The sequence below is a fragment of the Pipistrellus kuhlii genome, unplaced genomic scaffold (genome assembly GCF_014108245.1).
Source record: "Pipistrellus kuhlii isolate mPipKuh1 unplaced genomic scaffold, mPipKuh1.p scaffold_m20_p_16, whole genome shotgun sequence".
Taxonomy (NCBI): domain Eukaryota; kingdom Metazoa; phylum Chordata; class Mammalia; order Chiroptera; family Vespertilionidae; genus Pipistrellus; species Pipistrellus kuhlii.
In genome coordinates this window covers 22,773,497-22,799,415 of record NW_023425471.1, presented here as the reverse complement: position 1 = coordinate 22,799,415, position 25,919 = coordinate 22,773,497, and the positions used below count along the sequence as shown (strand labels likewise).

The 25,919-nt window shown below is 35.3% G+C and overlaps 1 protein-coding gene and 1 pseudogene across 1 annotated transcript; one reads left to right on the top strand and one right to left on the bottom strand.

The window, feature by feature from the left end:
• Positions 1-799: 799 nt before the first annotated feature.
• LOC118720094 lies at positions 800-15,863 on the top strand. The gene is made up of 3 exons (XM_036440050.1): positions 800-2,285; positions 8,027-8,116; positions 15,844-15,863. Exons 1-3 carry the CDS (start codon positions 800-802, stop codon positions 15,861-15,863), a joined length of 1,596 nt encoding a protein of 531 aa, XP_036295943.1.
• Positions 15,864-20,324: 4,461 nt separating this feature from the next.
• LOC118720213 lies at positions 20,325-22,870 on the bottom strand (annotated as a pseudogene).
• Between the last annotated feature and the right edge of the window lie 3,049 nt (positions 22,871-25,919).

Here is a 25,919-nt window from a genome sequence, read left to right as displayed (position 1 = left end):
TTTTTATTAACACAATTTGTCCTAAGGCAAGGTAGAGATAATACACTTCAAAGGGTAGGGTACAGAAGCATTGTCAGATTGGGGAATAGCCTACAGCCGTTCAGGTGGTTGGCCAACAGAATGCAATAACATGTAGATTGAGCTGTCTTGGGATCTCTGGCAGCAAACAATAATCTTATTCAAGTTTTGGGGAAGTTCCTATTAGCTGTTCCAACAGATGATTACATATGTGGGTCAGCCCTTGTTGAGCCCCTAAGCTTCATCAACCTTTTGATGAAACCCTTGTAATTATGATATGCTGGAACTGGCTCCTGGCATATGTACATAAAATCTTAACTTGGAGTAGAACATATAAATAGTTTACATTTATTTTTCACTACAGTTTTAAATGATATTCATTCCCAAAATAATGACACATTGATTGGATAGGGACAAGAATAAAGTACATTGCAAGGCAATTATTTCCAGATATGTTGAAAAACAGTTAATATCAGAGTAAATGCAAGTGAGTGTAAACTCTGCCTATACTGATATTCTTCCAATTTTTTAAATAATAAAGCTAGTGGTGTATCTTGTTTTCTACAGCTTGATAGAAATATGTAACCTAGGGGGATGGTGGGATAATAGAGGGATAAGGAAAATAAAATATAAAATAAAATGTTAAAAAATAAATATGTAACCTATAATATTTTATTACACAAGGTTTTTAACATATAAGTAATGTATTTCCTGACATTTGATTAATATTTTGAAAATGTTCATGTTTGTCTTTTCTTTAAGTCATAAAGATGCAGTTACGATGCCACGTGATGAAGATAAATCTGAAACAGAAGTTTCTGATACCAAATGTTCTGACAATTCAGCTGGTTCTTTAGATTATAAAATTCTTCAAGACCTACTAATAATTGAAAATGTCTCCCCTCTGCCTGATTCTGGTTCTGAAATATGTGAGATTGATTCTGACTCAGATAGAGGCATTGGTTTGGACTATGATTTAGAACAACAATGGCAAGACTCTGATTCCGTAATATGGGGAATGGGTTCAGACTCAGAAATGTGTCCCATACCCTCAGACTCTGTGAAACACCTGCTAGAACCAGAAAGATACCCGAGGGCTTCAGATTCTGTAAAAGACCTGATGGAGTCAGAGCAACACTTAGTGGAAGTTGAACAATTTCAGGTGGACTATGACTCTCTGAAATACTGGGGTGATTCAGATTCAGAAAAATGTTTGGAATATTCTGACTCTGAAAAATGTTTGATGGACTCTGACAATGAAAGACCTGAGATAGCCTCAGATTCAGAAAAATGCCCCATTGCTTCTGTGTCTGTGAAACATCTGAAGGCAGAAAAATTCCAAATGGCATCAGATTCTATAAAGCGCATGATAGACTCTGAAAGAAGTTTGATGGATATTAAACAACACTGTATTGTTTCTGAGTCTGAGGAGTATGTGGTGGATTCCAGCATGGAAAAGGATAAAATTGGTTCAGCTTCCGCATCTGGTGTACATCTTACAGGGAAAGAAAAATACCAGGAGAAGACTAGATCTAAGAGGTATAGAATGGACTCGGACTCTGAACCATGCAACGTTGACTCGGCCTTAGAAAGACATGCACTGGCTACAGCAGCTGCAAAATGTCTCGTGGGGACTAAAATATACCAGTTGAGTACTGATACTGAGGGACACAGGATGGATTTTTCGTCTGAAAGGCACACAATGGACTTAGATTCTGAAAGCTTAGGAAGAGCCTCTGATTCAGTGAAACACATGATGAAAGCTAAACGTTGCCAGAGTAAACCTGAATTGGAAAGATTCTGGATGGACCTCAAGTGTGAATCTGAAAAATCTTTGACTGACTCTGAAAGGCAACAGTTGGAGTTTGACTATGATAGATGCAGGGATAGCTCTAGAAGATATCAACATCCATCTGCAAGATTCCAAGGTAGCTCTGAAAGATGTCAGGTTGACTTTAAAAAACAATGGGATAACTTTGAGAGCCATCAACTAGACTCCAATTCTAAAAAGCATCCAGCAAATTCTGAAAATGAAAAATCTAATGAGTTTGAAAATGAAAGACACATGATGGAGAGAGAGGGTGAACAGTGTCTGATACAGTTTGAAAACAAGAGACTTCAATTGGATGAAGAGCAAGAAAATTATGGCATAGTTTCTGACTGTGAAAAAGAGCAACAGATTACGCCAGACAATGAAAGACAGCACCTTGACTCAGAAAATGAAGCACAAAGGCTTGGTGCTCGCAAAAAGGATAATCGTCCACCCGGTAAGCTAAAATGTGTGTGGGTTTTGAAAGAAGCTTGTTTACAACTTTATTTTTTTCTTTATTGATTAAGGTATTACAACATTAATTAGTAATTAGTAATGTGATGATACTTCCACAATGGCATTAGTATTAATACATTTGGGCCTGAGAAAATTTTCTCAGAAATTTAGAGAAAAAGCATCTTAGTCCCATTTCTAATTCACTTTTAAAAATTAGACAAGTCATCTCTCCTTAGCTATCTGTTTTATCATCCTACCTAATAAAAGAGTAATATGCAAATTAATCACCACTCCACTATACCAACAAGCCATGCCCACCAGCCAATCACAGAGAGTATGAAAATTAACCCAACCACGATGGCTGCCACCACAGAGAGCAGGAGGAAGGCTTGGGTTTCCCCTACAATGAAAGAACAAAGTTTTCCACACACCCTGGCCAGCCCAGGCTTCCACTCAAGGATACAAAGTTTCAGTTATAGAAGATAAATCCCAAGAAAAATGGCAGTAGCCATGGAGCTGGAGAGAGCAGGCTAGGCTTTCCCCTGGTGATGGAAGAAGCCAAGTTTTTCACCTGCCCTGGCTGGCCTAGGCCTCCATTCCAGCCTACAAAGTTTCAATTATAGAAGGTAAACAAATTCCAACAGAAATAGCTGCCACCACAGAGCAAGCAGAAGGCTTGGATTCGCTCCAGGCTACAAAGTTTCAATTGTAGAAGATAAATAAACTCCAGATACCAGGGCCTCCGCTTTGGTCGCTGGGGGCATGGCTGGCCTGCAAACCACCACAGGCCCCTCGTCCAAGCCGCCCATGCCCCAAGGGAACCCCCACCCTGATCCTGGACACCCTGGGCAAACTATCTGGCCCCCACCCATGCACCAGGCTTCTATCCTATCTAATAAAAGAGTAATATGCAAATTGACCATCACCCCAACACACAAGTTCAAGATAGCTGCCCCCATGTAGTCAAAGATCCTGCCCCCATGTGGACACAAGATGGCCAGCAGGGGAGGGCAATTACGTGGGACAAGGCCTGCAAAGGAGGGTAGTTGCGGCGGGGGTGGGGGGAGGCCTGCAGGTGAGGGCAGTTAGGGGTGACCAGGCCAGCAGAGGAGGGAAGTTGGGGGCAAACAGGCTGGCAGGGGAGCAGTTAGACATCAGTCAGGCTGGCAGGACAGTGATTAAGGGGTGATCAGGCTGGCAGGCAGAAGTGGTTAGGGGCAATCTGGAAGGCAGACAGGCGAGCAGTTGGGAGCCAGCAGTCGTGGATTGTGAGAGGGATGTCTGACTGCCCGTTTAGGCCCGATCCCACTGGGGCATCCCTCAAGAGATCCCAGATTGGAGAGGGTGCAGGCTGGGTTGAGGGACACCTCCAGCCCTGTTCATGAATTTCATGCACCAAGCCTCTAGTCTTAATATAAAAGAAGTAAAATTAAAGAAGTATTAACAAAGGTGTATATTCTGGCCTAGGAAACAGCATGTTGAATTTATCTCCCATCATTCTGGAATGGGCAAATAGAGATTGTTCACAAAATTGTCTCATTTTTGGTTACTGTGAAAAGAAATATCCAAGCTTAACTATATAAACATTTAACTTATCTTGCTTCACTCCAAGTTCTTATAAAAGCTTCATAACTCTAAATAAATGATTGGCATTTACTTTGTTAAACGTATTTACTTTATCACACTAAATCACATAATTCTCCATTTCCTAAGCCCTTTAATTAAGGTATGCTTGCTATGATAAAGGAACTATTTTTATCTCAGATGTTTTTCTACATATTAGTTATTTCCCACAAAGCATTTTAGCTGCAACTCAAAACACAAAAATAAAATTAAGAACTCATCCCCCAAACATTGGTTAAGACACCTTCCCTTTGAAATTATAACAAGAAGTTACATGCCTCAATAAGCCTCAGTCAGTTTTTAAAAACAAAATATTTGAAATAATATATATTTAATGTTTTATCAGTATTTTGTTATTTTTTTAAAATATATTTTATTGATTTTGTACAGAGAGGAAGGGAGAGAGATAGAGAGTTAGAAACATCGATGAAAGAGAGTCATCGATCAGCTGCCTCTTGCACACCCCCTACTGGGTATATGCCCGCAACCAAGGTACGTGCCCTTGACTGGAATCGAACCCGGGACCCTTCAGTCCCCAAGCCGATGCTCTATCCCTTGAGCCAAACTGGTTTCGGCAGTATTTTGTTATTTTAATATGCTATTTCTGCACAAGTCTTAAGAATTTGTTCTATATAATACTGAATTTTCCTTTTCATATGTTTAAAGTAGGGTGGACTAATAATTTTAATAAAAATAAAGTATACTATATATTTTCAGTTACCAACACAAACTGTTATCCTCAAGCCATTACTAATTCACTTGAAGCAACTGTGTGATTTTTTTTTTAATTAGTGGAAAATATACAACTGAATTTTTAAAATATATTTCCTGAGAAAAACCATCTAATTTCTAATTAGAAATGTAATTCTATTGGAAAACATCAAGTAGTGAAATTGATTTCTGAAATCTTCTTATAAAACAGCATATTGGTGAGGTAGTGATAAAGGTGTGTTACCTTATATGAAGAGGGGAAAAACCTTAAAACAATGTTATCATTGCATTTGAACTTACTAACACAAAATTAATTCTCCCTTAATTCAGTATTATTCTGTCATAATAATATTAGTAATCCCGTAAGAGTTGCATTAATTGGAACAGAGATTCACATTCTCATCTAGCTTCAGTTTTTAATATTTTCAAACACCATCTGACAAATTTCCAGTGAAACAGCACAACTAACTTCTCAGGGTCTCAACTGTGTTGTCATCTGTCATTTTGTCAGATGCTTACTAGATGCTCCGCATATCTAGAATAATAATCTATAATAATAAAAGGGTAATATTTTAATTAGACTGGCATTTCTTTTAGACGCCATGCTGCACTTTCTTCCAGGCAAAGCCAGGGCCAGAAGGAATCCAGCCCGGGCCCTTGGTGCTGGCGGGAGATTGGTGCAACAGCTGAGGGAAGGATGGCCTACTCTTGCATGACTTTCGTGCATCGGGCCTCTAGTATTATAATAAATAAATAAATAAATAAATAAATAAATAAATAAAAGCACTATATCTTAAATATATATAGCACCTTTCATAGTGCATTACTGTAAAAATAATAGTAGCATCTGATACCTATTTAGTGTCAAGTACTATACTACACAAGTTACATGCATTATTACACCTAAGCCCATTCACTATTGTTATATCCCTGTACCATTCATTCTAAGCATTTTACATATACTAATTTGCTATTATAAATACAATAGTAGAAATTAATTAATACTAATTTACCATATATATGAGTCAGGATGTGAACCTGTGTTCCAAAACCTGTTCTGTTAAACATGAAGACATACTATCTTTCAGCTCTAAACATATCTACTATCCCAATTTTACAGTGAGGATAATGAAGCCAAAATGTTCATGTGACTTGTCCTGGAATTTGACCCTCGGTTTATCTGACTCCAGATCCTGAGTTATTAATCAAGTTTAATTATGTTACTTATATTTAAACCCCTGTTTAATCTCATGATCTGCTACTATACTATAGCATTACTGTAACTGCTGCAAAATGAGAAAACTGAGGCTCAAGAAGACTACGTCACTAAATGTTACATACATAATTATCAGCATAGAAACACCTAGCCTAGTGTTATTTCAGCTATATCTGTGACTTCATGAAGTTTATAATCTAATTGAAAATATATTATTCCATATGAAACTAGTTGATGAAGTATATTTTCTCTGGGTCTTGTTTTTGTAAAAAACGTTGACATATTTTAAATATTTGCAATTGGACTGTAATAATCTAATTTGTGGTTCATTAATACATTCATTGACATATGACCAACCACAGGTGAGATGCCTTTACAAGCATAAAACTAAAAGTTTGCTAGATGCTTTTACCCATTTTCATCTGTCATACATTGAAAATATAAATTGATAGACTAACTATGATTTTTTAAATCTTAGAAATAAAACTGAAGGCTGTGGATATAAAAAAGATGTTCTTTAAACTACTTATCTCATGTTCATTCCCAAATGAACAATATATTCCTTTTAAAGTCAGCTTACACAGTGTCTGTCCCGTCTCTGTGTCATCTTATAGTAAAGAGATATGAGGAAAAGAGTCTTTGTTGCATCTCTTTGCTCCTGTGTCTATGGACCCTGAATAGTAATAGCCCTTAGCCTAGCCAGTGTGGCTCTGTGGTTGAACATTCACCCATGAACCAGGAGGTCAAGGTTCAATTCCTGGTCAGGTCACATGCCCTGGTTGCGGGCTTGATCCTCGGAGGGGGACATGTAGGAGGCAGCCTGTAATTATTCTCCATCATCATTGATGTTTCTCTCCCTCTCCCTTCTATCTGAAATCAATAAAAAAAAATTTAAATATTTTTTCTCTTAAATAAATGATCAATTGCTCATTTTTATTTTATCTTTTCTTTACAATTTTTTCCCCCTGAAAACAGTCCAGAGTTCATTGATAATATTAACTCATTTTCTCAATTTCTACCCTTACAAGATATAATAGTGTTTAGAATTTGTTGCACTTTAAATATTTATACAATGTATTGTCTTTTGGGGATAGTTGAATTGCAATCTCCATTCTATCTGACATGAACACATGACTATATACTCTCAGCCCCATACTTCACTGTAGCTTACTCTTAGCCATTTTTTTTTAATTTTTAAGAAATTGTGATAAAATATACATAAAGTAAAATTTACTGTCTTAACTATTTTAATTGTACAGTTCAGTGGTGTTAAGTGCATTCATATTGTTGTGCAACCAGTCTCCAGAAGTGTTTTTTTAAATCTTGCAAAGTAAAAATCTATAACCATTAAACAATAGTGCTCTATTTTTCCTTCCCCCATTCCGTCAACCACTACTTCAAATAGCTCATATAAGTATCTCAGATAAAGTATTTTCTTTTTGTGCTTGGCTGTTTTTTGTTAGTATAATATAATATTCTTGAGGTTTACCCATGTTGCTATATGTGTGTAAATTTTTTCTTCTTTTTAAAGCTAAATAATATTTTATTATATGGATATATCACACTTTGTTTATCCATTTATACATCAATAAACATTTGGGTAGCTTCCAACTTTTAGCTATTGTTAATAAAACTTCTATAGATAACAGTATACACATATTTTTTGAGATTCTGTTTTCAATTATTTTGTAAGTAAAATTGTTGGATCATATGGTAATTGTATTTTTAATTTTTTAAGATATTACCATATTGTTTTTATAATGGCTGTACCATTTTATATTCCCACCTATAGTGTACAAGGGTTCCAATTTCTCCACATTTTCACCAAAGCTTATTTTTTTGTGTGTTTTTGAGAGAGTCACCCTAATTGGTACTTGCAGCTAATCTTATATCAAATATTTTATTTATTAGGACAAAAAATAACTAGAAAAAATTTTAGAAAGAGTTAATTGAACATCTGCTGAATTCTTATATGGGAGAAATATATTACCAGTATATAGTGAAATATTTTTAACTTAGTTTTTAATATTGCTTTAATAAACTTCATGAAAATTAGGAAGAGGACTACCATTGACTAATAGATATATTTGAAAGAAATATATTCCAATGCAGAGTAATATAACATAAATTTTACTTTCAACAGTTATTTAATTAGGAATTGGAACATAATTATCTATTAACTATATTTATAGGTTTTTGGAGGCCTGTTTTCCTGTCACCTCCATTTGGCCCAGCAAAGAAAACTGAAGAAAAACACTCTCTGCAACAAACTGGTAACAAAGGTGAGTATATGGTATACAAATTACCTATAATTTTATATGTTCGCTATCAGGTTACCAACAATATTATGTTAGTTTCAGGATTACAATCCAGTGTTTAGACTTTATACAACTTACAAAGTGATCACTCTGATCAATCTAGTATGTACCTAACATTATACATAGTTATTAAAATATTATTGACTATATTGCTTATGCTGTAATTTACATCCCCATGTCTATTCTGTAAATACTAGATAATCCCCTCATCTTTTTAACCCATCTCCCAAAAACCACCTCCCATATGACAGCCATCAAAATGATCTTTGTATCTATGACTCTGTTTCTTTTTTTAATTAAAATTGATTTTATTTTATTTTTTTCCTTATTTTTTAATTAAATTATTATCAGTGTACATATCTTACCATTGCTCCTCCATACATGCCCTCTCTCCCCAGAGTTTTGTGTCCATTGGTTGTACTTATATGCATGTATACAAGTCCTTCAGTTGATCTCTTATCTCCCCCAGATCTCCCTCCACTCCCCTCTGTAATTTGACAGTCTGCTTGTTGCTTTACTATCTCTATATCTATCTTTTGGTTCATCAGTTTATAATATTCTTTATTATCCATAAATGAGTAAGGACATGTGGTGTTTCTCTTTCATTGACTGGCTTATTTTATTCAGCATGATGTTCTCCAATTCCATCTAGGTTGCTGCAAATGATGAGAATTCCTTCTTTTTATGGCAGCATGGTAGTCCATTGTGTAGATGTACCATAGTTTTTTGATCCAATCATCTGCTGACAGGCACCTAGGCTGTTTCCAAATCCTAGCTATTGTAGATTGTGCTGCTATGAACATAGGAGTGCATATATCCTTTCTGATTGGTGTTTCTAGTTTCTTGGGATATAATCCTAGGAGTGGGATTACTGAGTCAAATGGGAGTTGCATTTTCATTTTTTTGAGGAAACTCCCTACTGTTCTCCACAGTGGTTGCACCAGTCTGCATTCCCACCAGCAGTGCATGAGGGTTCCTTTTTCTCCACAACCTCGCCAACACTTGCCATTTGTTGATTTGTTGATGTTGGCCATTCTGACAGGTGTGAGATGGTACCACATTGTTGTTTGATTTCCATCTCTCAGATAATTAGTGACTTTGAGCATGGTTTCATGTGTCTCTTGGCCTTTCTTCTGTCTTCTTTCAAAAAGGTTCTATTTAGCCGGGACCGGTTTGGCTCAGTGGATAGAGCGTCGGTCTACGGACTGAAAGGTCCTGGGTTCGATTCCGGTCAAGGGCATGTACCTTGGTTGCGGGCACATCCCCAGTAGGGGGGGTGCAAGAGGCAGCTGGTCGATGTTTCTCTCTCATCGACGTTTCTAACTCTCTGTCCCTCTCAATTCCTCTCTGTGTAAAATCAATAAAATATATATATATTTTTAAAAGGTTCTATTTAGGTACGTTGCCCATTTTTTATTGGATCATTAATCTTCCTTTTATTTAGTTGTAGAAACTCTCTGTAATACAGTGGGTTTTCTTGTTGTTTTGTTGATGGTTTCTTTTGCTATAAAAAAGCTTTTTATTTTGATGTAGTCCCATTTGTTTATTTTCTCTGTAGCTTCCATTGCCCTAGGGGCAGTATCAGTGAAGTTCTTTTGGCATATGTCTGAGATTTTGCTGCCTGTGGATGCCTCTAGTATTTTTATGGTTTCCCGTCTTATGTTTAAGTCTTGTATCCATTTTGAGTTTATTTTTGTGTATGGTGTAAGTTGGTGATCTAGTTTCATTCTTTTGCATGTATCTGTCCAATTTTTCCAACACCATTTATTGAAGAGACTGTCTTGACTCCATTGTATATTTGTGCCTCCTTTGTCAAATATTAATTGAGCATAGTGATTTGGGTTGATATCTGGGTTCTCAATTCTATTCCATTGATCTATATATCTGTTCTTGTGCCAGTACGAGGCTGTTTTGAGAACAGTGGCTTTGTAATACAGTTTAAGATCTGGTATTGAGATCCCTCCTACTTTATTCTTCTTTCTCAGGATTGCTGTGGCTATTAGGGGTCTTTTATTGTTCCAAATGAACTTTTGGAGAGTTCTTTCTAGGTCAGTGAAATATGCCTTTGGTATTTTAATGGGGAGTGCATTGAACCTATAGATTTCTTTGGGAACTATGGACATTTTGATGATGTTGATTCTACCAATCCATGAACATGGTATGTTCTTCTATCTGTTTATATCTTCCTCTATGAGTCTGTTTCTGTTCTGTTTGTTCATTTATTTTATTCTTTAGATTCTACATATAAGTGAAATCATATGGCATTTGTGTCTGCCTTATTTAAGCCAGGACATATGGTAACAGAGATACCCCAGATAAAATTCAGTTATAATGGTTCTCTAGAGGGATTTACTGAAATCAACATATAGTAGTTACTCATGACTATGATTTACTATAGTAAAATGATACAAAATGCAATAAAATCAATAAAGGAAAAGAGGTACGTTAAGTGAAATCTAGTAGAACTATGTGCAAGATTCCAAGAATCTTTTCTTAGTATAATCACACCAGACTTATTCCATTCATCCACCAAGTTATAACAACACATATGAAGTTGTCTGCCAAGGAATCTCATGAGATTCTCAGTGCCATTGTGTTCTTTTTTAAAGAGCTTTTTAAAGATATAATTTACCCACTAAACCAGAAAATTTGATAGTTTTAGGTATATTCACAGATATGTACAGCCATTACAGCAGTCAATTTTAGATCATATTTGTCACCATAAAAGGTAAGCCATGCTCTTTGGTTTGGCTTCACCCACCTATGCTGCACATTACCCCTATAAGAAACCACCAATTTACTTTCTATATCTAAAGATTTCTCTATACTGGACATTTCATATGAATGGAATCATATAATACATGGCCTTTTGTGACTGCATTCATTCAGTTGGTATGTTTGAGATGTTAATCCATATTGTAGCATGTATCAATACTTCCTTTTTATAACCAAAAAATATGTTATTGTATATATATTTTAAATTTTGTTAATATATTTGTCAATTGATGGACATAAGATTTCATTACACATTTTAGTTATTATGAATAATGTTGCTAAGAACATTTGTGTACATAAACATATGTTTTTATTTCTCTTGGCTGTCTACCTGGGAGTAGAATTGCTGGGTCATATGGTTACCCCATGTTTAATAGCTTGAAAAACTGCCAAATTGTTTTCCAAAGTGATTGTACAATTTTACATTTCCATCAACAGTATTTCTCTACATTGTCTTCAACACTTGTCATTATCTTACTTTTCAATTCAGCCATCCTAGTGGATGTGAAATGCCATTTCATTGAGGATTTTTATATTTCTCTGATGACTAATGATATTGAGCATTTTTCTGCTTTTTGATTATCATATATTTTCTTCTGATAAATGTTTATTTTTCATTTTTTATTAAATTTATTGAGGTTAGCATTGGTCTATAAACATATAGGTTTCAGGTATGGGTTTCTACATTACAAGATCTGTATTGCACTGTGTTCCCACTACCTAAAGTCAAATCTTCTCCCGTCATCATATATTAGAACCCCATTATCTCCTTAACCCCTTTCCTCTGGCAACACTGCTGTTTGTAATAAAAAGTTTGTTATATATCCTACATATGAGTTAAATCATACAGTTCTTATTTTTTTCTTACTACTTTATGTCACTTAGCATAATATTTTCAAGGTCCATCCATATTACAAATGGCAGCATTTCATCATTTTTAATGGCTGACTTATATTCAATGTGCATATGTATCACATCATTTTTGTTGTTATTAATCCTCACCCGAGGATATTTTTCAACTGATTTTTAGGGAGAGTGGAAGAGAGAGGGAAGACAGAGAGAAGAATCAATGTGAGAAAAATACACCAATTGGTTGTCTCCTGCACGAGCCTGGCCCAGGGCCCAGGCAGGGGAGAAATCTGCAACCAAGGTACTTGCCTTTGACTAGAATCAAACCTGGGACCCTGTGGCCTGGAGGCTGACACTCTGTCCACTGAGTCAAAATGGCTAGGGCTGTATCACATCTTCTTTATCCTTTCCTCTACCTCAGGACACTGGTTTTTCCCATAACTTGGACATCATGAATAATGCTGCAATTAACATAATGTTGTATATGTTTTTGCAAATACATGATTTTGAATTTTTCATGTATATATAATACTCAGGAGAGGAATTTCTGGGTTGAATGGTAACTCCACTCTTAATTTTTTGAGGAATTGCCAAACAACTTTCTGTAATGGTTGTACCAATCTACATTCCCACCATTAGTGAATGAGGGTTCCCTTTTTTTCCACAATCTGTCCAACATTTTTTATTGCTTGTCCTATTGATAATGACCATTCTAACAGTTGTAAGGTGGTATTTCATTGTAGTTTTGATTTGTAATTCCCTAATAACCAGTGATGTTGGGTATCTTTTCATATATCTATTGGCTGTTCATATGTCTTCTTGGGAGAGGTGTAATTTCAGGTTCTCTCCCTGCTTTTTCATTGGGTTGTTTTCTTGGTGTTTATTTTTATGAGTTCTTTATATATCTTGAAAATTGAACTTTTGAGCTACTGTTTCTCAATATCTCCCATCTGGTTGGCTTTTTGTTTTGTTGTCAGTTTATTTTGCTGTGCAGAAGCTTTTTATTTTGCGATAGTCCCATTCATTTATTTTTACCTTTACTTCCCTTGCCTTTGGGGTTAAATTCATTAAATGTTCTCTATAACCAAGGACCACAAGTTTTGTGTCTATATTTTCTTCTATGTAACTTGTTGTTTGGGATCTTATTTTTACATATTTGATCCATTTTTTATTAATTTTTGTACATGGGGACAAACTACAACCCAATTTCCTTATTTTGCATGTGACTTTCCAGTTTTTCCAGCACCATTTACTGAAGAGGCAATCTTTACTCCATTGTGTGTTCCTGGCTCCTTTGTCAAAAATTATTTGTCCATGTGGCTATATAGCCAGGCTCTCTATTCTGTTCCTTTGATCTACATGTCTGTTTTTCTGCCAATACCATGCTGTTTTGATTATCATACCTCTGTAGTATAATTTGAAGTCAGGTACCATGATACCTCAGCTTCATTCTTTTTTCTCAGGATTGCTTTGCCTATTTGGGGTCTTTTGTGGTTCTATACAAACCTAATGATTTCTCATTCTATTTCTTTTAAAAATGGCATTGGTATTTTTATAAGGATTGCATTAAATCAGTATATTGCTTTGGGGAAAATGGACATTGTAACTATGTTGATTCTTCTAATCCATGAACACAGATATTTTTCCATTTTTGTCTTTTTCAATCTCTTTTAAAAATGCTTTGTAATTTTCAGTATAAAGGTCTTTAATTTTCTTTGTTGTGAAGCTTATTCTTAGGTATTTTATTATTTGGTTGCAATTGCAAAATAATTTTTTATTTGTCTTTCTGATGTTTTGTTGTTAGTATACAGGAAAGCAATGTATTTTGCACATTGATTTTGTTTCTTGCAACTTGACTGTATTTGCTTATTATTTCTAAATTTTTTTTTGATGGTGTCATTAGGGTTTTATATACACTGAATCATGTCATTCACAAACAGTGACAGATTTACTTCTTCCTTTCCTATTTGGATGCCTTTTCTGTCTTTATTTTTAAATATATTTTATTGATTTTTTTTATAGAGAGGAAGGGAGAGGGATAAAGAGCTAGAAACATCTATGAGAGAGAAACATCGACCAGCTGCCTCCTGCACACCTCCTACAAGGGATGTGCCTACAACCAAGATATATGCTCTTGACCAGAATCAAACCTGGGACCTTTTAGTCTGCAGACCCCATGCTCTATCCACTGAGCCAAGCTGGTTTCGGCTGGATGCCTTTTCTTTCTTTCTCTTGCCTTATTGCTCTGGATAGAACTTCCAGCACTATGCTGAATAAGTGTAGTGAGAGTGGACATCCATGTCTTTTTCCAGATTTTAGGGGAAATTTTTCAGTTTTTTATAATTTAGTATGATATTAGCTGAGGGTTTATCATATATGGCCTTTATTATGTTGAAGTACTTTCCTTCTGTTCATATTTTATTGAGTGTTTTAATAATAAATGGATGGTGTATCTTATCAAATATTTTTATGTGTTTATTGATAAGATCATATTATTTTATTCTTTTTTTTTGTTAGTGTGATGCATTATATTGATTTGCATATGTTGAACCATTCTGCGCCCCTAGAATGAGCCCCACTTAATTGGGATGTATTATTTTTTGGATGTACTGTTGTACTTGATTTGCAAGTATGTCATTAGGATTTTTGCATCTATATTCATCAGAGATATCAGACTGTAGTTTTTGATTTTGAGGTTATCCTTGCCAGGTTTTGGTTTCAGAATTATATTGGCCTCATAGAATGAGTTAGGAAGTGTTGCCTCTTCTTAAATTTTTTGGAACAGTTTAAGAAGAATACATTTTCAATATTTCTAAACATTTGGTAGAATTCACTGGCGAAGTCATCTGGCCCTGGATTCTTCTTTTTTAGGAGAGTTTTTTATGTTTTTCGCTTTCCTCACTACTAATTGATCTACTAATATCTAGATTTTCTAATTCCTCACTATTTAGTCTAGGAAGGTCATATATTTATAGGAACTTACATTTTTCTTATAAGTTATTAAATTTGGTGGAATATACTCTTTCATAATATTCTTGTATGATGCTTTGTATATCTGTGAAGTCTGTGGTGACTCTTCTCTCTCATTTCTGATTTTGTTTGTATGGTTCTTTCCTTTTTTCCCCCTTAGTTAATCTAGCCAGGGGGTTGTCAATTTTATTAATATTTCAAAAGAACCAGCACTTTGTTTTATTACGTTTTTGTATAGTATTTTTTGTTCTCTATTTCATTCAATTCTTCTCTAAATTTTATTATATCATTTCTTCTAACTTTGGGTTGCTTTTGTTCTTCTTTTTCTAGTTCTTTAAGATGTGATGTTAAATTGCTTACTTGAGATTTCTGTTGTTTCTTGAGATAGGCCTGTAATGATATAAACTCCCCTCTTATTACTGAGTTTGATATGTTGTATTATCATTCTCATTTGTCTCATATATCTTTTTATCTCATATTTTATTTCATCCTTGACCGTGTCATTTTTTAGTAGTATGGTATTTAATTTCCTTCTAATTTTAAGGCATTGTAGTTGGAGAAAATCCTTGGCATAATTCCAGTATTCTTCAACTTGTTTATACTAGTTTTGTGACCCAACATATGTTTTATCCTTAGAATATTCCATGTACACTGGTGAAAAATGTATGATTGGATGTTCTGGGATGAAAGGTTCTGTAAATGTCAATTATGCCCATTTGGTCTTGTGCTTCATTTTAGGCTGATATTTCTTTATTGATTTTCTGTTAGTTGATCTGTCTAGAGCTATCAATGGAGTATTAAGGTCCCCAACTATAATTGTGTTTTGATATGTTACTCCCTTTAGTTCTGTGAGTATTTGTTTTATATATTTATTTGCTCCCTGGTTTGGTCCATATATATCAAGAAGTGTTATGTTTTATTGATGTAGTATGCCTTTTATAATTATAAAGTGTTCATTTTTGTCTCTTGTTATATTTTTTATCTTGAAATCCACTTTATCTGATATAAGTATGGCTATACCTGCTTTTCTGTGAATGATATTTCCTTAGAGCATCATTCTTCACTCTTCTACTTTGAATCTACTTTTGTCTTTGTAGCTCAGATGTGTCTTTTATAGGCAGCATATTGTTGGGTTTTGATTTTTAATCAACTCTGCTATTCTGTGCCTCTTTATTGGTGAATTCAGACCAGTTATATTAGGGTAATTATTGATGTACAAGGATTTCCTCAGCAATTTTATATTTTGTTTAATAGTAGCTCTGTGCCTCCATTGGTTCTTTTCTTTTGTGCTTCTGTCTATTGTTTTTGTTTTATGGTATTCCATACTGCTTTCCTCTGTTTCCTTTTTTTTTTTCTTTATGTTGTGTGCCCTGGTTTGGGGATTTTAGTTTTATAGAAAATAAAGTTGCATATATAAAGCAGGTATTTTTTTTCCCTTTGGAGTGCATGTGATCTTCATCATCCTATGCCCATTCAGACCTTTCCTTCCCCCTTTATGTTTTTTGTTGTCACAAATTATCCCTTTTATGCTATAAAGTTTTTTTGTGATCTTACTCTTAGTGCTGTGCCCTTATTGTTCTTTCTTTTATGTAGAATAGCTTCCTTGAGTATTTTCTTTGATGGATGGTTTCTGGTGATAAAATCCTTCAGCTTCTGTATGTCAGGGAATGTCTTTATCTTTCTTTCATATTTAAAAGATAATTTTGCTGGATATATTATTTTTGGCTGGTAATTTCTCCCTTTTATATGTTTGAATATTTGGTTCCACTCTCTTCTGGCTTGTATAATTTTTTCCAGAAGCTGGACGAAATTCTGATAGGTTTTCCTTTATGGGTCACTTCCTTCTTTTCCTTGACTGCTTTGAGAATTTTTTATTTGTCATTAATTTTTGACAGCTTTAAAACTAAGTGCTTTGGAGAGGACCTCTTTGGATTGAGGTAACTAGGTGTTCTGTTTCCTTCTTGGATTTGAGGATCTAGTTCCTTTCATAAATTTGAGAAGTTCTCCTCTCTTCTACTACTACTAAATAGACCCTCCATTACTTTTATCCTCTTTTTCTTTCTGGTATACACATTATTCTTATATTGCTCTTTCTAATGACATCTGATCTTATAGAGTTCTTTCATTCTTTCTTTTTACTCTCAAATCTCTCTCTCTTCTTCCATCTTTGTCAGTCTTGGATATCTGTATTTGACATCATTAGTTCTTTCCTCCTCATCAGCTCTATTTCCTAAGCTTGCTATATATATATATATATATATATATATATATATATATATATATATATATATATATTGTTTATTTCAGTTTTCATCTTTTTTTGAGTTCTTCAACTCCAGAATTCTATTTGGTTCTATTTTTAAGTTTCAGTCTCTTTGGTAAAGTACTCCTTTTGTTCATTATTTTATTTATGAGTTGACTAATCTACCTATCCATGTTTTCTTTTATCTCATTGAGCTTTTTAAGAATTGCTGTATTGAATTTCCTGCCATTTAAATAACATTTTTCCATATCTTTGTTTATTTCATAGACATTTTTCATTTTCTGTCTTAACTGTCTTGGTGCCTTGGTTATTAATTATATTTGATGGATGATATCTCTGTTTAGGCATTGATAGGAATGAATTTTGCTTTTTCAAAAGAATGATTAGCACTTTATTTAGCAGCATGATAAGAAGAGATCTTTGTTTTGTTTTCCAGTTGGTGGTACTTAAACACAGAATTTTACTTCTTGTACCGCGAGGCTTCTGGGATCTATGTAGGGTGATGGAAAATGTCCTGTCCATGAGGAATTGAACATCTTCTCTGTGACCATGACACATCTGTCTTAGGGCACGAACCTTTTGGGGGAATGTGGTGGGATATGGGGTTCTAAGCCCATGAAATCCCAGTGCTATCCTATGCAACCAGTCACTGCCCAAGATGTTGCAGGTACCCCCACTGGTTTGCACTGGTTTGCACTGTCATGGGTGTAGGTGTGTTGGACTGCAGGAGGCTGGCTCCTGCATTTGTGCCTTTTTTCTTCTCCCAGAGCTCAGCTGTCAGACTGCTGTTACTGGGATTAGGCATGGCATTCACCTGCCACTCAAGAGAGAAGTGCTTCTTCATCTCCAGTTCTTAGGGATGCAGAGAATGTGTTCTGTACACATGCTCACAGCTACAGCTTCTTTTGGACCCCTACTAGCTCTGATAGGGTTAGGGAAAGCATGCTCTGCATGGTTGAGGGAAGGTGGCCAGGCTCTATGGCTTTGTTTTCTGACAATGGTGGCTGATAGACCACAGCTGCTGCACCTCTGTGTTCTGTCTCTGCTCCAGTTGCTGGGTTCAGCTGCAGTATGTGCTGACCACTCAGACAGGAGTGTTGGTTCTACCTCGCTATTCCTCAGGGCTGCTTAGAGTGTACACTGCAACCTGATTTCCCCCCCACCCCCACCCCCACCAAGACCTACAATGAGCTTTGGGCTGTGCTTGTGGCACCCATCTTTGCTCACATCCCCTCCTACCCTATTCACTTTGATTCACACTCCCACCCCTTTCAGATGTTTCACTGCAAGGATATCTCAGACATGTTTGTGTGTTGTTGAGCAGGAAAAATCCTTTGTTGCATTATAACTTCTACCTTTTGTATCATTAAGAGGAGAAACAAAGAGAACCCCTCATGCCACCATTCTTCTTTGATTTATTTAAGCTTCACAATAATGTTCCACTTTCTCTTCTTAATAATTTGAGTCTTGTCTCTGTTTGTCTTAATCAGTCTAGCTAAAGACTTGGATTACAACTTTTTATTTATTTTTTTAATAAGTAGCTTTTGGTTTCATTGATTCTCTTTTTTTTAATTCTGTTTCATTTTCTATGTTCTAATCTGTATTATTTCATTTTAACTTTATATTTAACTTGCTCTTCTTTTTCTAGTTCTTTAATTGTAAAGCTAATTTATTGATTCAGATTTTTTTTTCTATATAACGTAAGCATTAACAGCTATAAATTTCCCTCTGATCACTGTTTTTACTAGATTTCATCCCTTTTAGTATAATGTGTTTTCATTTTCTTGTATGTCAAAGGATTTTCTAACTTCCCTTGTAGTTTGTCTCTGACCCTATTAGTGTTTTAGGAGTGAACTTTTAAATCGCTACGTAATTGTAATTTTCCAGTTTTTCTTCTGTTATTCATTTCCAGTTTCATCAGAGTTGTTCAAGTTTTCCATGGCCTTGTAAATCTTCTACCTAATCATTCTATTACATAATATGGGATACTGAAGTTTCCAACCAGTACTATTATATTGTATTTTTTCATTAATTTATGTCAGTTTTTTCTTTATGTATTTTGGTAGTCTACTACCCTGTTTCCCCGAAAATAAGATAGTGTCTTATATTAATTTTTGCTCCCAAAGATGCGCTAGATCTTATTTTCAGGGGATGTCTTATTTTTCCATGCGCTAGGTCTTATTTTCTGAGAATGTCTTATTTTCAGGGAAACACGGTATTAAGTGAATGCATATATTCATGATTATAATACCTTCTTCATGAGTTGATTGTTTATCATTTTTTATGTAGAACTGAATCAAACAGATTATATTCAACTTTTTTAAAAAGGATGAGGAAAACAAGTCATAGAAATGTACTACAATCTCAAACCATTTTCAATGTTTTATAAAATGCTTACACAACAAATATGAAAAGTTACAACACACTCATAACTTCTGCTGCAATAAATGCAACATTAACAAACATACAAATTTTTTCTGTACCAATCTTAGAAGTACAAATACTGAGTTACTACTTTTTGTTATTCACATATATTTTTATTCATGACTTTTAATGAGATTATTGCCAATATGCACATTATTTTCCTTAACTTTATTTTTACATTAAGCAAATGTCTGTCATGCAGCCATCAAAATCCTCACAGTAAATTACACAGGATTGTAGTCTAATTTTAACTCTAGCTTCTTAGAATCAGCTACTTTTCTGACTGCTTTCATTAAGTCTTTCTATACTACAAAATCATGATCAGCACAAACTGCAAACATACCTGCTTCAGTACAAACATTTCTAAGGTCTGCTCCATTAAAACCATGTGAAAGCTTCACAGTTGCTTCATAATCTATTTCACCATGCTTTGTAATGGAACCTGCATGGATTTTCAATATACCTAATCTTGCTTGTTCATTTGGTAAGTCAATATGTATTTTTCTATCTAATCTTCCTGGATGAAGGAAAGCAGGATCCAGTGTATCTGGTCTGTTTGTAGCCATGATTGTTTTAACTCTATGTAGAGTAGGGGTGTCGAACTCAATCAGAGAAGGGGCCAAAATCTAAAATCCAGCCTAAATCGCGGGCCGAATGGTTTACTGCACAGTCATAAACTGTCATTGTGATGGAAACGCAGTGGAGTGCAGTGATGACAGCGCGGTGCGGGCCACATTGCAAGGCCTGACGGGACGGATTTGGCCCGCGGGCCTTGTGTTTGACACATGTGATGTAGAGTATCAAATCCATCAATTTGATTTAGTAACTCCATTCAAGTTCTCTGAATCTATCAGCTGAAGTACCCTCAAAAAAACGACACCCACATCTATTTCATCCATAAAAATAATGGTCTCTGGCATAATTAAACATTTCTCTGATCAAACGAGCACTTTCACCAATGTACTTGTCTACAATAGAACTAGATACAACCTTTAAGAAGTTGCAGACTAGCTGGCTAGCAACCACTCATTCCAAGAGTGTTTTTCTTGTACCTGGTGGTCCACATAGCAAACACTCCTTTGGAGGTATTATTCCTACATGCTGGAATAATTCTGGGTTTGTAAGAGGTAATTCTATCACCTCTCTTAATTCCCAAATCTGTTCTGATAGCCCTCCAATCTCAGAATAGGACACATTCCCAGGGTCTCCATGAGACATGTAAATCAATGGATCCACCTCTCTTGGCAAATACCTCATAATGGTTAGTATAATCATATCCAAAGCAACACTTGTTCCTGGCTTCAGCTTACTTTTTTCAAGCTGTTGATGACAACCCACAATATATCTTGGTCCATTTGTAGCTTTAACAATAAATTTTTCTTCAGTTAACTGCTTAAGTACTTCACCCATAATCTGTCTAACACTTTGTAGGATCTTCTGATAAGTTTCAGACTTTTCATATTTGGTAAGTTCTCTTAATTGTTCCCTTAACTCCTTCAGGCGACCATCAACCTCTTTGTGCTCCAGCAGTTTCTTGTGGTAGTCCTACAGCGTCTTATCCCTAGGGTCCTGTTTACCATTTTTAAAATGTCCCTCTTTGTCTCTAGTAAAGTATTTTGTTTTAAAATATTTTATTCTGATATTTAATCTTTCCATTTTTCTGTGTTTGCATGATATACATTATCCATCTTTTTCTTTCAATCCATTTGTATTTTAGATTCTAAAGTGACTCCTCTAAACAACATATAAATAAATATTATTTTGCTAAATATTCTGATGCCTAGATTTCCAATTAAATATAATATTACTATTGTTATAGTTCGATTTATGTATACCATTATATTTTTCATTTTATATATTGGTTGTCTTTTTTTGTTCTTGTATTCCTTATTTATGGCTTTGCTTTGCTTTAAGTGATATTTTCTAATGAAGCATTTAACTTTTTTGTCATGGCTTCCTCATTTTTTATTATTTTCTTAATGGTTTTTCTATGACACATCATGTACATATTATCACAATTTCAGATTTATGCTAACTTAATTCCAGTGAGATATATATATTTTATTCCTATATTTTTTTCTTTTACCTTTTTTTTAAAATAAACTTCTTTTTTTTAAATATATTTTATTGATTTTTCACAGAGAGGAAGAGAGAGAGGGATAGAGAGTTAGAAACATCGATGAGAGAGAGACATCGATCAGCTGCCTCTTGCACACACCCTACTGGGGATGTGCCCGCAACCAAGGTACATGCCCTTGACCGGAATTGAACCTGTGACCTTTCAGTCTGCAGGCCGATGCTCTATCCACTGAGCCAAACCGGTTTCGGCTTTCTTTTACCTTTTTATGATAATGTTATACACATGACAATTATTCATGTTAAATTCACATTAATACATTGTTATAATTATTACTTTATGTAAGTTTATTATTTTAAAAATCTGAGAGCAGAAAGGAAAACAAGAATATATTTATAACTATTATTATATTAATTTTATTATTTATCATCCTCTTCATTTGTTTTTCTGAAACTCACAACATCTGGAGCAGCGGTCACCAACCTTTTGGACCTCACAGACCACCAGCGGTCCGTGAACCACCATTGGGCTGAATCAATTTCCTTAGCCCAATTCAGTTTTGCTGCCACCCAAATCCTTTGTCCTGTTATGAGTAAATATGTTACATTTTGATATATTATAGTTCTATAATAACATTATATTCATATTATTTTATAAAATAGATTTTAAAGAAAGAAAATATGTATTTACATTCCCTTTTATAATTACACATCAATGATAATGACTTTTGTTTTTACATATGTATTAAAGTTACAGTCTGAAGTCACTTGCTTTCTGCCTTAAAAAACTTCCTTTACATTTCTTATGGGGTGAGTCTTCTAGCACCAATTTGTCTTAGTTTTTGTTTATCTGAGAATTACTTTGTTCACCCTTCATTTTTTAAATATAGCAGTACTTAATATAATGTCCTTAGTTACCATTTATTTTCTTTTGAGCACATTAAATATGTTATCTCACTTCCTTATGGACTTCATTGTTCCTACTAAAAAGTCAGTCATTAATCTTATCTGGTTTCTTGTCCAGGACATGTTTTCTCTTCTGGATTTTAAAATTTCTCCTTGTCTTTGATTTTCAGAATGTACATATATGATGTATATATTGTAGATTTCATTTTTATCCTTCTTTTTAAAGTTTTTTTTTATTGACTTCAGAGAGGAAGGGAAGGGGAGAGAGAGATAGAAATATCAATGATGAGAAAGAATCATTGATCAGTTGCCTCCTGCAACTGGGTATCAAGCCTGCAACCCAGGCATGTGCCCTTGACCTTCAGTCCACAGGACGACAACTCTGTCCACTGAGACAAACCAGCTATGAGCTTCTTATATACGTTTTCCAATAAATTCATTAGATTTTCAGCCATTGTTTCAGTAAATATTTTTTCTTCTCTTTTCTCTTCTCTCCTTTTATTACTCCCAAGAATAGTGAGCTTAATATTGGAAATAAATTCACATTCCTTTGAAACTCAGTTCATTTGTTCATTATTTACTGTCATTCTTCTTCAGATTGCATAATCCCTATTGATCTATCTTCAAGTTTGTTAACTGTTTCTTCGGCTAGTTAAAACCTATTATTGAGCCCATCTAGTGAATTTTTATTTAATTTTTAGTAAATCTTTATTGTTCAGATTATTACAGTTGCTCCTCTTTTTCTCACCATAGCTTCCCTCCACCTGGTTCCCATCCCACCCTCTGCCATTGCTCCTCCAGACCCAATGACCTCATCCATTGGGGTATGATTTTTGTCCAGTCTCTTCCCACACCCCCAACACCTCTTTGCCCCCAAGAATTGTTAGTCCACTCCCTTTCTATGTCCCTGATTCTATTATATTCACCAGTTTATACTGTTCATCAGATTTTTTATTCACTTGCTTTATAGATTCACTTGTTGATAGGTATGTATTTGTTGTTCATAATTTTTATCTTTACCTTTTCCTGCTTCTTCCTCTTCTTAAAGAATACCTTCTAGCATTTCATATAATACTGGTTTGTGGTGATGAACTCCTTTAGCTTTTTCTTATCTGTGAAGCTCTTTATCTGATCTTCAATTCTGAATGATAGGTTTGCTGCATAGAGTAATCTTGATTATAGGTTCTTATTATTCATCACTTTGAATATTTCTTGCCACTCCCTTCTGGCCTGCATAGTTTCTGTTGAGAAATCAGCTGACAATCATATGGGTACTCTATTGTAGGTAACTGTTTTCCTCTTGCTGCTTTTAATGTTCTCAATTTGTCTTTTGCCCTTGGCATTTTAATTATGATGTGTCTTGGTGTGTTCCTCTTTGGATTCCTTTTGTTTGGGGTTCTGTGCACTTCCTGGACTTGTAAGTCTCTTTATTTCACCAGGTAGGGGAAGTTTTCTGTCATTATTTGTTCAAATAGGTTTTTAATATCTTGCTCTCTCTCTTCTGCCATCCCCATAGTTCAGATGTTGGTATGCTTGAAGTTGTCCCAGAGGCTACTTACACTATCTTCATTTTTTTTCCTTTTTTCTTTTTTCTTTTCCAGTTGGGTGGTTTTTCTTCTTCATACTTCAAATCTTTGCCTTGATTCTTGTGATCCTCTAGTATATTATTCTTTATTTCAGTCAGTGTATGCTTAATTTCTAGTTGATCCAAGGGGCTCACTAAATTTATTGGCAGTTTCTAGAAAATTATTGAAGAACCTTATAACCATGGTTTTGAACTCTCTGTCCAGTAGTTTGCATTCTTCTATTTCTGTCATTTGTGACCTATTTCTTTGTCTCCATATTTTGGCTGCTTCTCTGTCTTGATAAAGTGGCTTTGTGTGCTAGGTTTCCTATAGGGCCCAGTAGCTCATCCTTCCCAGTTATCTGAGGTGGACTCTCTTGGTGCATCCCTTTGTTGTAGTTAAGCCTTGATTGTTGTTGGTATCACTGAGAGGAATTGACCTCCAGGCCAATTGGCTGTGAGAATCAACTGTCTACAATGGAAAAACTTCTGTGCTGTAGACAACCCAATGAGGAAGACTTGCTTCAGTGGGGCTTTGGTGCTCACTTAGTTTGCCCCCTGAGTGTGTCCCTTATGGATCTGAGGAGTTGTAATATGGATGGTTTCACTCTGACCACTGGGTACACTGGTTCTTGGATCTCTGAGGAGGTGGTAATTTAGCCTCTGCCTGAGGCCACCCAGCAGGAGCTATGGAGAGATATGCAGATTCCTCTTCTTTGTTTGGGGCTTAGAAGTGCCCAGATGAGACCCAGCTGTGAGGCACTGCAAGCTGCTGTGGAGTCTTGGGCCTTCTTTTGGAAGTTCTGGAGCTCTCTGACCCAGCTTCAGTTTGTTAGGTAATTTTCTATTGCAAAGAGCCAGGCCACTCATATGCAAAAACCTCTGTGTATAGCTTTGGTGGGGCGGGGTCTCAGGGAATCAACAGAGCAGAGAAAACAACTATGGCTTATCCTCAAGTCTGCCCTAAGAGGCCCCCATGTCTCAATGTCATTCAGTAATCACTGCAAGCACCTCTGAGAGAAAGCCACCCTAAAGTTCCACCTGATACCAGACAGTCCAGTTTCTCTTCTTATGAGTCTGGGTACCCAGAGTACAGCCCGGAACTGGAGTTCAGATCAGTTGGGAGCTTGTGTCTCCTTCCTGATTAAAAAAGACAACAGCATACTCAGTTGCCAGCCCTTTCCATGCACACCTCCGTACTTCTGCACTTTACTTATGCACTTCCTCTGTGTCTCAGTGTGCTTTTCTCTTCCCTTCTAGTTGTAGAATTTCCACTCAGCCAGCCTTCCTGTGATTCTGGATGATGTCCATTTTGTCTTTTAATTGTAGTATTATAGGTTTTACAAGGCAGCAAATTCAGTGTTTATGCCACCATCTTGATTTCTCTAAAAAAATTTTAATTTACTTATTACACTTTTAAAATATAGAACTTTCAATTTGGTTTTATTTCTTTTTAATCATGTTCTGTATTTAATATCATATTGTCATTATACCTTCATTTACTTCTTTAATTGTAGTTTACTTTTGTTTTTAAATATATTTATAAATGGCTACTCTGAAGTCTTTTTTGCTAAATTAAACATCTGTTTTTTCTCTTTTTAAAAAAATATATTTTATTGATTTTCTACAGAGAGGAACAGAGAGAGAGATAGAGAGCTAGGAACATTGATGAGAGAGAAACATCGACCAGCTGCCTCTTGCACACCCCCTACTGGGGATGTGTCCGCAACCAATGTACATGCCCTTGATCAGAATCGAACCTGGGACCTCTCAGTCTGCAGGCCAACACTCTACCACTGAGCCAAACTGGCTTTGGCATGTTTTCTCTTATAGATGTTTTCTGTTGCCTCTTTTCCCTATGCAATTGGTTTATACTTTTTTTTGTATTTGTCAAATTTTTGTTGGAAGCTAGACCTTTTACCTAATATAATGTAGCAACT